At 43.2% G+C, this 12,453-nt stretch overlaps 2 protein-coding genes across 2 annotated transcripts in view; one reads left to right on the top strand and one right to left on the bottom strand. All coding sequences in view use genetic code 11, as the record gives it.

Annotated features, from left to right (window-relative positions):
- Window positions 1-1,642: 1,642 nt before the first annotated feature.
- On the bottom strand, window positions 1,643-8,689 carry EGR_03050 (tRNA (cytosine-5-)-methyltransferase NSUN2; the record flags this gene model as incomplete). Its single annotated transcript, XM_024492299.1, has 9 exons — window positions 1,643-1,727; window positions 2,444-2,673; window positions 3,230-3,409; window positions 3,585-3,733; window positions 5,171-5,532; window positions 7,195-7,380; window positions 7,452-7,882; window positions 7,915-8,249; window positions 8,293-8,689. 9 exons carry the CDS (start codon window positions 8,687-8,689, stop codon window positions 1,643-1,645), a joined length of 2,355 nt encoding a protein of 784 aa, XP_024353225.1.
- Window positions 8,690-9,040: 351 nt separating this feature from the next.
- Window positions 9,041-12,453, top strand: part of EGR_03049 (Signal recognition particle protein) — a gene marked incomplete at both ends in the record, with an annotated part of 8,644 nt that continues 5,231 nt past the window's right edge. The window contains 11 exons of the mRNA XM_024492298.1: window positions 9,041-9,146; window positions 9,182-9,293; window positions 9,326-9,446; window positions 9,481-9,546; window positions 9,581-9,658; window positions 9,696-9,804; window positions 9,840-9,915; window positions 9,981-10,061; window positions 10,105-10,294; window positions 10,334-10,462; window positions 10,501-10,860. Of these exons, the coding sequence (XP_024353224.1) occupies window positions 9,041-9,146; window positions 9,182-9,293; window positions 9,326-9,446; window positions 9,481-9,546; window positions 9,581-9,658; window positions 9,696-9,804; window positions 9,840-9,915; window positions 9,981-10,061; window positions 10,105-10,294; window positions 10,334-10,462; window positions 10,501-10,860 (1,428 nt within the window). The remainder of the gene's footprint in view (window positions 9,147-9,181; window positions 9,294-9,325; window positions 9,447-9,480; window positions 9,547-9,580; window positions 9,659-9,695; window positions 9,805-9,839; window positions 9,916-9,980; window positions 10,062-10,104; window positions 10,295-10,333; window positions 10,463-10,500; window positions 10,861-12,453) is intronic.

The following is a 12,453-nucleotide window of genomic DNA, read 5'->3' as shown; positions in this document are numbered from 1 at the left end:
TGAACCTATTCGTTAAATTGATCCCCTAAATGTCCACCAAATCGTTCAAAGCTTTTGGTATGTGAAGGGAATGGCAAAACAGTCGTTGGGTTGGAGATATCAATGGCAGTGTGTTGAAGACCGACAAGATCTACAACGTAAGATTTCGATAATACAGGCAGGATTGTTTGGTGGTTATTACAATTCTGATAAGCTAAGGGCGGAGCAATTAAATCAAATAATTTGAAAGAATTCACTGAAGACATGATCATACCATCATGAAAGCTAGAGGCATACTCTATAGGCAATGCTAGTTATAGAATAGCCCTGTGGAGATCAACAGCTGGATGACGTCGGTTAGGTCTAGCGAACCACCTATAGATGGAATTTCAAAGGTTTTGAAATTGAACTCAGAGGGCTTCTGTTTGCAAGGTATAATAACCTTTTATAATAACCTTTGAGCTTTATACCTTGGAAATGCATTCGGAGGAGGGAGCGCATACTCTCCTACATATTCGGGCTGCTAGGTGGACCAGAGCATCGAAAATGCCTAATCAAGGCCTTTGTTATTTGCTTGATGATGACATCTGTCAGATCCTCGAAGTATGAGGGTTGTTGGTTTAGAGAAACAAAGAACAAGAATCCAGCCATCTTTTATTTATATGTAATGGGCGAATGACAGAAGAAAGTAAGCCCGAAATAAGCAGGAAAAGTTTCATGTGTAGCCTGACGAGTAAGGTAAACGACTGATGCTATCCACTTGCCATGAACGACAAAAAACTTACCTTTCTCCTACTGAAAGACGATAAAACAAGAAACATGCCATAAATAAACTGGAAAAGTTATACCAAGAAAAAAACGGACGTTTGCCTCCAATTCCAGCCTCGAAACAATATCGCTGATCTTCAAAAAACTTCAGGTTCGGGTAGAAGACGGAGCCCATTTAGTAAAACAATTTGGAAATTTTAATTTTTGGGTTAACTTATGAGTAAATCAACGGATCGGAGAATAGTAGAAAAGGAAAAAAAAGGACTTGTGAAGACACGGAATAGTGACAGGGGAATCACCCCCGTGCGAATATTAATTAAATCCAGGGTTGAAGTCGTTTTTTATATCGCTCTCGAGGCACCGAGGAGGTACACGACTGGAAGCACAAGATAACAACGTAAACTAGTGTGGTTTTTTATGCTATAAGCTGAATAACTGGGGTGAAGCTTCCCTTTTCAACGAAACAGGGAACTTGTTGGGTTTCACGTTTGCAGAAGGTTTTGGTCACGGAGACAAACAGCCATACCCTAGCCATCTCTTTCTACTTCAGTGTTAACTCTCAAACGTCAATTTCGCATTCCAGTTGCTCATAACCAAGAAAGGGTGATAATCACTTGGAGGACAATCATCAGGTGGGTACGGAGGACACGAGAACGCCGATATCTGCAATCCTCCTTTCACAGGTCAGCTTTCTGGCGGTATATCTTCGCTCGTTTTATTAGAATGGTACTTTAGCCCAATCGATTTGCAAGTCTTGACTGCCTCCAAAGGAGAATCTCTTGCGCACTGAGTTGTGTCGTATTGAATGGACAGATGTCAGCCATAATTGTCGTTTGACCTTCAAAAAGTGAACAGGTTTCTGCAGTACGTCGCGTTTCAGACACGAAGCGCGGCCCTACGTTGATGAGGGTCTTAAGAGTGTAGGGCGGAGAGCGGGGCGATTAGGACAATCAGCGATGCGCTTATCCGCTAAACGAACACTAAAACACAAAATTGTGGGAACCATTTATCGTAGCGAGTTAATTGGTGGCCAACAATTTAATGGAGTTAAATGAGGGAAAACCCACTTATCACCGACTGTTGATACGCGCGATTGGGACCCAGTCGCTTTGCTTCCGCGACTTTTCTGTTAGGTGCAGAAATACAGAACGTGAGCTTAACACAACACCACAACACAACAACACACCGAAGGGTCAGGCAACCTGATAAGCAGGCCAGAGGGCATCCAACTAGTTAGCGAAAAACAATACCTACTACTTGAGAGAAACTTCAATCCTACCAATGTTTTGGAGGATAAAAAAACATTGCCTACAATATTGAAGGTACAAAATACGCCGAGGCAAGGACCCTGAAACTAATTAGTAAATATGTCAATGGGGGGCAAAACGAAAACTATGCCAAAAGGTGGCTGCCTTTTGAGAACCTCATACTGCCTATGGAACCATTAATCAATGCAAACGTAACATGAGAGCAATGAATGCCCAAACTAGCCAACGATGATTTCACGCTCGAATGAAAAAAGAACCCACGCAAAAGGAAATTAGGTAGATAACACTTTTTAAGAAGTTCTCACAACAATTGATTATGTTAAACAAGCAAATCCTTCTTCAGGAAAAGCGCGTCAAGATGCCACAAAACTGTCAAGTAGTCCATAGAGGTCAGTCCGGAGGGCGGGGGAGGAGGAAGTGTTGCTTACACAACCTCCATTGCAGCACCCCCGCCACCGTCAGCATCTCCGCGTGGACGGCCATTACGACCCGTAATGAGGGGCACAGAAGCGTCGAGGCCGCAGAGACGCAGGAAATGCAATCGCTCGTAGCGGTCGATGTGGTTGCGCAGGCTTTTCACACCTCGCCATGCCGCAAACGCAATACGGCAGTGGGGACGCGGCCGGCTGCTCTCTTCCATCTTCGACTCAGGCGTCACCTGTCAAAGCACCAACAAAGGCATATGTAAAAAGGGGCTAAATTCGGGGAATCTGTGATTGCTCCAACCCGGCTGATAAGGCACAAGTGGAAATCAATTGATACTAACCCGTGATAGGGTAAAATTCGCTGTAAGGACCCTTTTGGCCTTGTGTTAGTCTCTCAGCACCCTCTTTACGTTCACGACAAGGTAACCTTCCGCCTTAGTTGTATTTTAACGTCTTCCCAACTAAATCCCCCAGTACAGGTGACTCTAATTGAAAACTGGAAAATCGTTACCGATACGCTCGAAAGTCTCCATCAATACGGAAAAATTATCACTGGGAGCGTTGAAGACTTTTCTCGAAACAAGACGCAGGTCACGCAGAGAAGTGAATTCAAGATTACAAGGACCTTCCAAACCCCTATGTTTCCACTGCTACGGCGTCGGGGCGTGCTTTGTTCGTTTTACTTAAGCAAAGCAAACAACATTAGTCCTCATTCAAGCTCGAGCAGCCATTTCGCCAATATTTACAGCAGATCCAAAAGAGAACAAAGGCGGAGAATAAGACACCCACACGAGAGGGATCGGAGGGGGCCGCAGGATCGTAGTCGACGAGAACGGGTCCTGTGCTGAGCTGCTCCCACTGGTCTCGCGTAGCCTTGGTAAAGCGTTCAGCCAGTGGCATCTCCTCAAGTAGCAGAAGGACCAAGTCATCGCGCTCACTCGCTGAGAGGCTTATGCGACGATGGCAAAGCTAAAATAACGAGGTGTGTGTTGTCTCTGCCATTCATTTATCCGATCTGCCAAGTCGCGACCTTCATAATTTTGACTGGTAAACAGTGAACACTTACAAAATTAAGTGACGATTTTTATTTTTGTAAACAAGGTGAAAACGCAGAGAGAGGAAGCAAAAACGGCCAGCCACCTACCTGAGGGGGATATCGCCTAAGCTCCTTAGGTACTTGGGGCAGGAAGGCACAGGCTAGATGAATTCCATCGTGGAGAAAACGGTAGCCGACAAACTGTTTTTCATCACAGACGGCAAAAAGTTTTACGCCTCCACTGACGATAGGAACCGCTAGACAGGTAACGTGGAATGAATAATATAAGTTATGCTGAGGCAGGCCATTTTCAAACAGAGCCCCTTTGCGGTTGGTCAGTTAACTTCCCATGAAGAAAATATGTTATTTTATTATAAAATATCATGAACCTTGTTTTGACGACCACAATTAGTCACCCTGGACTAAAGTAAGTCATGGTTACCCAACTCGGTCAGTCAAGAGAACAGCACCATTGCAACAACGAATGAACAGATTCGGACTCAGCCATTACCATTATCCGATTAAATATTACAATTTTCTGCGGAAACTGCGCACTTGAATCTTTCCTCTTTCCAATAAGAGGTCGTGTATTTTGACACAGCCAACTTAGCCCTAAACAGGTTCATCCAACACAGCGGCGGAAAAATGAGTACCATCTACGCGCGTGTCCTGGGTGGCTTTCGCATCCCACTCCCATACTTGCAATGGGCGAAAGGAAACGGGGTACATTTGACGAAGACGACAACCATTGCCTTAAATAAATAAAGTGACACTTCTACTTTACCATATTGCATGGATCTACCAATGTATTCCATGATTCTAGCTCCCCAGACCTCCAGGACTTTCATGAAGACGTTGAGAATAAATACGACGCTTCAAGGTTGATTCTTTTCGATTGCTCCAAAAAGACATTTTTTTACAATCCCACTTTTTAAATCGTTAATGTGACAGAAGACATTTGATTAAACCATGGACTGATTCCACGATGATGACCTTAAGGCACTAAAATAGCCTCAAAGTTTTTAATAGAAGGGCTACGGAGACGTTGAAGGCATCAAAAGCCGTTTTTGAGTGCTTCAAAGGATTGAACATTGAGCTAATCGGCCGCGTTCACGGTCTATTCACAAGTTGGCACCCGGTAATGAAGATGACTGTAAAAGTCGGAGGCAGATCACAGTAGAGGAAGGAGCAACATTAGCTCATTGTAGGCGAGAGTGGTGGAAATACAAATTTACCAGCATTGATATGCGTGGCGACAGTCTCCCATGAGTGGGTCGAAGTATTCCAAAATGAGGGATGTACAGCGATAGAGCTTTCTAATTCACGAAAATGGAAGCGAAGTAAACCGTGCCAAATGGATGCCGAAGTAACTGGCGGAGAAATAAGTGAGATTTCTAATTTGCTAATTTATTACCTGCGGTTCTTTACAAGACAGCAACTCGGAGGCATCACAAGGCAACCTTCTTCAATGACTGATTTTCATGTACCACGACGATTCAGAAAAAAGTAACTAATCCCCAGGACGGAGTGGACAATCCTTCGATTTATGAACCACTACAGACACAAGTGATACTGGCATAAACGACGCTTCACGCGGAAGTCAACTCAGCAGAACCTTATGCATCATGAAAATCTTGAGCAACTATGATGCTGCAGACTAAGAAATGATGATTTCGATAGACCCGTGAACTCACCGCCATTGTTATTGGCTTGGATGACCCCTTTTACGAGGGGATTGGTGTAGTAGAGATAGCGCCGTCTCACAGGATCTCCGGCAGTGCCTGCTCGGTAGAAAATCTGCGCAGGGTTGAGGTTAAAGAGGCAACTCTCCCTCTCTCCAAGCCCGTAGAAGTCGCGAATGCTAGGCCAATCCTTATCTGTGGCTGGGTCTATGAACACGAATGACGCTTCCTTCCGTCCCTGCTCTGCCAACCGTGGCTTCTTTGCGACTGGCTCGCTGTCATCATCAGCATTGTTCGGCTCTATGGAAAGACGGGTGTCCAATTCGTATTCAGACTTGTCATACTGTATTCCTGAGGTGCAGCAATTGGCTGTGCTTGTAGTAAAAGTAGTTTTACCAAGTGAGCCAGCTGGTAGCTTGCTAATGCCGAATCGCCCAGAGGATAAAATACGAAGAATTCTCAAAGGATGATTTTACAATCGGTTAGGAAACTTGAATAATTGAAAAGTTCACAAGACATGATACTTTACCCTACTAAGAAGCCTTAGGCAGTCTGAATATTACGATAGTCCATTAATATTGGTTTGAAGAGAAGGAGCCTTGGTGGGTTAGTAAAATTAAAAATGATGACACCTTTGACCCATTCTAACCCCACTGGATATTCGTTTCACGGTTCGCAAGGGAGAGTTAAGCCAGCTATTACTGATCTGCTTAAAATGATGTAGGGAGTATAACTCTTCAAGCCAGCTAGCAAGAATCAGCTACCTTGATCCCAGAGCCCACCTCCTCCATGTAGCTGGCTTACCCGCAAGAAAAAACATTTGCCGCCAAAACTGAACTTCACAAACAATAAAATTAAAACACTACAATTCATCTACGCTGCTTTGTTGGTTTTACAAGGTCTCAAATAAGATGAATATAGCGTCAATAAATATGCAAAAAAATCTAGGATAATCGTTAGCCTAGAGTCCGTATTTGACGTAGTGACTACGACATCAGTATCAAAAAAACTAAAACCAGACGGCTAAAATTTAGTGACTTTTGCGGAACTGTGAAATAGGCCACTTCGTAGTTAATAACACAAAATAGTTTAAGAATTGGCACAGAACTCTATGTAGCAAATACGAAACTGTAAAGTGAGCCCTCAAGGGAGCACGGTCAAAGGAATGTTTTAAAAGGAAATGGTAGAAAAATTAGGACTTGGAAACAGCTAAAAACCTTTTGTGAAGTTGCAGAAGATAAATATTATGCCGAATCTATTGATAAGCCGATACGAAAACCAAACTTAACCCTGGTGGTAAGGGAGCTTGCAAATATATCGAAAATATCAAACTTTAGCAACTTAGAAACTTAGAAAATAGAATATTTAACCCAAATCGCAAAAACTAATCTAAACCAACAGCAAAAATCCGCAAATTTTCATCCCATTTCGAGGGTTTTCTGTTGATGGAGCTTTTGAGTTAACGGCATAATGCAACTACCCCGAGATTTCTTTCAAAAACATGCAACAGAAAACGGCTTGACGGCCGATTTCAAAATCTTGACTCAGTAACAGCTAATATGGAAATATGGAAAATAAAACGAGCTCATAAGATTCCGCTCTTTTAGATAAAACTAACAAAACGCATCTCCTAAGACAATTGCAATGAGGTTATGTGGACAACAGGAATGGGTATAAAAGCATTGCAAATAAGAGATCACTAAAGTAAGGTAAGGCTATGATTTTTGACCCGTTGTACGAAGATTTGAAGACTGAAACATCAGCCAGCATCATCAAGACCTCTCACACAAAAAAGTCGCCCCATGACGACAAAAAATACGCATGTAAATAATCCACCACAAAAAGTCCCAAGTCAAAGAATCACAAATTTGAGAAACTGGATACTGAATTAAATGTGTACTAAAGTAGAATTTCCGTGCAACTTCAATGATACGAAGTAGGTAACAGTACGCTGAATTTGGCGTACTCCAGGCTGGGTTAAGCCATTCGGACCTTGACTATAAAGTGCAATTCCAGTGCAAGGAAAGGAGGATTACTTGCCAATTGTCTTGTCCAACTTTTGTCGACTGTTCATCCATGGTAGATCAGCAATCTTTTCCAGCAGCGCGATGAAAAAACCACCGGTGTCTTGATCATGAGGAAAAACCCGTCTGCAATGCTCCAAGTGAAGCTCCTCCGTATTCTCAGGTGGAAATAAGCTCGATTGAAAATATTTCCGCTCTCTAGATAAAATAAGTCAAAGAAAGAATGAAAAGAAGAGAGAGAACGTGGGAGGGAAACGAACGCCCCTCACCTATCTGAAACCTCATCGTGCTTCGAGTACCACTTCTCCGAGTTCGACATAACTCGCCAGGTTTTAAGCCCGGGTCTGGCAATGAAGCCTCCCACCTTGGCTGCTTCAGAGCCAGGAAGGCACATAAAATCAGGTTCAACAAGACGCACAGTCCCCCTACATGCCGCGAGGATGGATGCAACCACGGCCTCATCCTCAAGCGGATTCAAGGTGCAGGTCGAATATACAAGACGTGGAGGATCTGGATCTTCTGGCGACTGAGGTACTCGGAGCAACTCAAGTCCCCGGCGCAGTATCCTCCTCTGAAGTTCGTGATGTTGCCTTGCAACATTAGGTCGCCATCGAGACCAAATATCGGGACTCTTCCGAAGAGTCCCGTCGCCACTACACGGAACATCAGCAAGAACCCGATCGAATAGCATTTGTCGAACCTGAGAAAAATCATCTTAAAGGGTAGAGTTACTTCGTCCGGCTTCTCAGGCGAACTAATGAACAAACGAGGGTAAGTAGAGGCATCTTTCTCAGTAAGAATCACACAGGGGCTTTGAAGCCTCTTGACTTGATGCGCCAGCATGTAGCAACGTTTGCGATCCACATCGTTGGCCACAACTATTCCCGAGGGTTCGGCGTAACGATCAGCATCAGTGAATTTATTTTCTGCGTCAGCGTGGAGAAGTTCCACGAGTTGGGCAGATTTTGAACCTGGAGCGGCACAGAGATCCAAAACTGCGTGATGCTCCTTAACATTCAACACAAGGGGTGGTAGCATACTGACAGCCTCTTGCCGACTTAGGTTCCCTATTAAATGTAATGTTTTCTTTTTGTATAACCATAAACAAACCTGCTTCAGACTCCGATACTAAGAACTTTTGAAGCTGCTGCAACTCGGGAGACTTTCGAATCGCTAAGCGAGTCGAGTTTATTTGCCACGCCATGTTTCCAGGATACCATTTAAGAGGAACTACAGATACTTTTTCATCAGATTGATCAACTCTATGTTCAATTATGGAATGGAGATAATTTTCCTGAAGGAGAGAGAGTAGTTCACGGTTCTGTTGGCGAAACCCGGTGATGCGGAATGTGACGGGCAAGGGGGTCCTCATAACTTTAAGAAACTCGTCAAAATCAGCATCGTCCAACATCAGCTGACTTTTGTAGTACTCCTCCAATACCGAATTAGATAACTCCATGTCTTTAAGCTCTTCAACAAAAAACCTAACCTTTCGACGCCTACCCATGCTGCGACCCTCTGTTTTTAGCAGAACTCACTCGAAACGGCAAGGCCACTGTTCATTCAAACGATTACTTGCGCAAACACTAAGATGGTTTTTTCAAGTAAGCATAATACAAAAACATGTGGTAATTAAGTTTACTCCTATCTGATTCGAATAATTGCAATTGCAATGTGCTCATGGGCAATGATGTGTCAAGTGTATTTGCCAAAATCTGGCCCAAAAACATTTTAAATTTAAATGCATTCTTTTTGGCGTATTAGAGTTGCGTTTAGACTCTTGTTTATTCGCATACATTTAGCGAACGCCCTTTGTTTTCCAACGGCGGGCCAAAAGTTACATATATAGCCTACGAGTATGGCACACAAGCAGGCCGGTGTGGATTTGGAATCTCTTTATAGTGACCTTGGCAAGGCTTGCAAGGCTGCTTCTTATTCAAGAGTCGTGGCTATTTGTGACAAAAGTAAGGTCTTTCGCCTATCCTCTGATAAAATTAAGTCCTAAAACCCTTTCCCACTGATGCATACGCTCTGCACTGCAAAATAGTTTCTCTCATCCGTCAAGATAGGTTTGATGACTGCTTGGAGTTCTTCCGGAAGCAACAAGTCGAGTTTGTCACTGGTCTTTTCCTATGCCCCTTAGTGGTTATCATTTGGAAAGAGCATACTGTGAATACCGTTTAAATCGCCTGGTTGATGCATTGAAAACTGTCTCAAGTTGTACTGTTGTGACTCAGGAGCTCATTGAACTCCGAGCACAAATTGTAAGTCTCCAATTAATATTAATTCATCTTACAGTATTATCGGCTTGAAGAATTTGAAAGGGCGATTGAAGAGTATGAAAATTTGGTGAAAACATGCAAAGTGAGTAATTTTCTACCCACCAAGTGGTCTGCAGGACGATTATCAGGGTGAGCGGCAAACTAATCTTATTGCTGCGAGGGCTGCGCTTTCTTGTTTCCAAGGAAAAGTTGTGGTTTGTACACCTTTCACTCATTTGTGCTCCTAATCAGCCATTAAACTACTCTCCTGCACTGTTCGAGACTGCATTCAATGCAGCCTGTTATTACATCGGCAAGAAGGACTACATGAGGGCCCTCAAGTACTTAGATGAGGCTGAAAGTACGAAAATCTTCCATCATTGCAACCATTTATAGAATTATGTACTAAAACTTTTGAAGACGACACCGATGTAACTGAGGAACAAATCAATGAGGAAGTTGCTCCCATTAGGTTGGCTTTGACTCATTCGCTTTTTTCGGGATACAGATTTCTGGTAATCGCGTTTTTTCACGTAGGGCTCAAAAAGGTTTTGTGCTGCAACAACAGCAAAAGGCGGATGTTGCATTTGAAGTCTATCATACAATTTTACGTCAACGGTTTGTCATATTTTCGGGATCTTCATAGACTTATTTATTTCAGGTCCGGTGACCCATCTCTGATGGTTGTGATTTCAAACAATCTTATCTGCATTAATAAAGAACAAAACGCTTTCGACACTCGCAAACGCATAAAGGCGTCTTCGATTGATGATCTCCAGCACAAGCTATTCCAAGCCCAACGTAGTTCAATACTTGTAAATCAGGCTCTATTCTATCTCAACAACAATCAAGTACCGTTTTGGCTGTTTAGTACTCATTATTACCCCTAGCTTGACGCCTGTAATGCCAAATTGAAAGCTGTTTTGAATGAAGACCCAAACAATGTGCGAGCTGTCATGCTCTCGGCAGTTAGCTTAGCCAAAAGCAAACAGTCTTCTGCTGGTGTCCGGCTGCTGGAGGTAAGCCGGCTCCTCTCCTTCTATTTCATTTTTGTTAGAACTTCGCGAAGTCTTCAGCCTTCGATGAGGTGGACAAACAGAGTCGCCTAGCCGTCATCTTCCTCCTCGTCCACCTTCAACTTATGGCCGCTTCAGGTACGTCTTTGGGCGCCACACCCACCGCTCCGTTGCGAGTGGGCAAACTCACCGCTGAGGTAGCCGACGCCTTGTCGGAGCAGATCCTTGCCAAGTTGCTTCCCAAGGAGATAGCTCTGCTGCCTCTCATTGCATCACTTCGCGTTGCCCTTCTTTTGGGTACGGGAACTGGGGGGGCGGACTGCGTTGACGAGGCGACAGTCAAGCGCACTAAGGAAATTGTCTTTGAGACGCTGGAAGTTTGGTCCAAGAAGTCGTCCGATGTACGCTTTGCCCTTGGAATTTGTGCCGGTTTTATAATGTTAGCTGATTCCTGGGTACTTTTGTAAGTTTACCATGATAAAGCTTTTTTAAAACAGAAAATAAAGCTAGTTGGCCGGAGTCATGCCGAAACGTTGATTAACGTCAGTTTACTTCATATTACTGAACGTTAGCCATTGTGCTTCTCCGCTAGTCATCTCAGCTGGATGCCGATTTGTTAGAGCCCTCTGCGAGGCAGGAACTAAGCTTAGGTTTGAATTCATCCTGGGATGAGAAGGTTCTTAATCTTGATATCAGCCGTGTTTCCCGGGATTTCAACTTTTTTTCTCCTATTAAGGCCTTGAGATTGATTTTGGAGGCAGAAGCGAAGTTTATGGGGCGCATTCTGCACGCTAATAGTGCTTTGCGAGAACTCTTGTCCTAGACCAAGTCTATTACAATGAATATTAAAGTCAATTTTTTTCACTCTGACCTTTTCCTGTCGCACTTGATTGTGATTATTATGCTTTTGGATCTCCGTCTAGATTCTTATTTCCTTTGGTTGTTAGCTTGAGATTTAGTAAGCCTGGGTACATTATTTGTTACTCAATTACAAGGGAACGCATTGTAAATTATGATTTGCTTCATTCAATCGAGGTCTGAGACAGTAATTTGAATGCTTGAACTCGTCTAGCCTCATCATACTTATCTTCGATATCGTTTTTTTTGCGACGAATTGGGATCCCCCTTCTCTCTCATTACAAAAATGACTTTTTCTTTGAGTAAGGTTGTAATCCTACCATTCGTGTGTTTTGTTAGGAATCCCTTTCTTAGGTCAGACGGCTTTTTACCCAGGGAATAGAGCAGAAGTGTGGTTCATGTCATACAAGCAAATCCTCAATGCTAATCGAACTTTATGAGGATCTCTTAAATCAGATTTAACCCCGAGAAAGAAACTAATTTATCTTTAAGACTACTTTTGATAGGGTTTTGTCTAGACTTTTATCAAACCTCTGTTTGGGTCATTACTTCAGTTCATTCCGGAATCGGAAAGCCACTGTCTTTAAATTATGCTTGACGGTCGGTCCTATATCGCATACATTTGAAATTTGCATATACTTACACTGTCAGATTAATGTTTTACATTGCGTACTATGTAGTAGGCTTGTGTTTTTTTTAATGGCTGGGTTTAATTAAGTGTTCGAGAAGTCATCAAACTCTCCTTTCTTATTCTAGGGCATCTGGATAGTTTTGTGGCTCCTAGTTGCTCCTGTATACGCTTATCAGCCATAGGTCTGGGATATATTATTGATGCACTAGGGCTAGAAACTAAGGTTGGACAGATAGATTGCATTACCACGCAATTTTTTGTATAATCAAAATCACAGTCAGCAATCTACACGTCCTTTTTCTCATGTTTAACGTTATTTATCACGCTCCTTGTATTCACCAACCCAGTGGGAGTCGGAGCAATGAGAACTCCTACCATACGAGTGGGGATTGTGGACGTGCACGTTAACGACATGACAGCCACACGCGATTACATTTCACGGGGACTCCCTCATTACTGTATCCACTTAAATTATAACCCCATAAAATAGCATTTCATCCGGTAC

This window comes from Echinococcus granulosus, assembly GCF_000524195.1.
Source record: "Echinococcus granulosus chromosome Unknown EG_S00015, whole genome shotgun sequence".
NCBI lineage: Eukaryota > Metazoa > Platyhelminthes > Cestoda > Cyclophyllidea > Taeniidae > Echinococcus > Echinococcus granulosus.
Note: the sequence above shows the minus strand (reverse complement) of the source record. Positions and strands in the feature narration are given on the sequence as shown.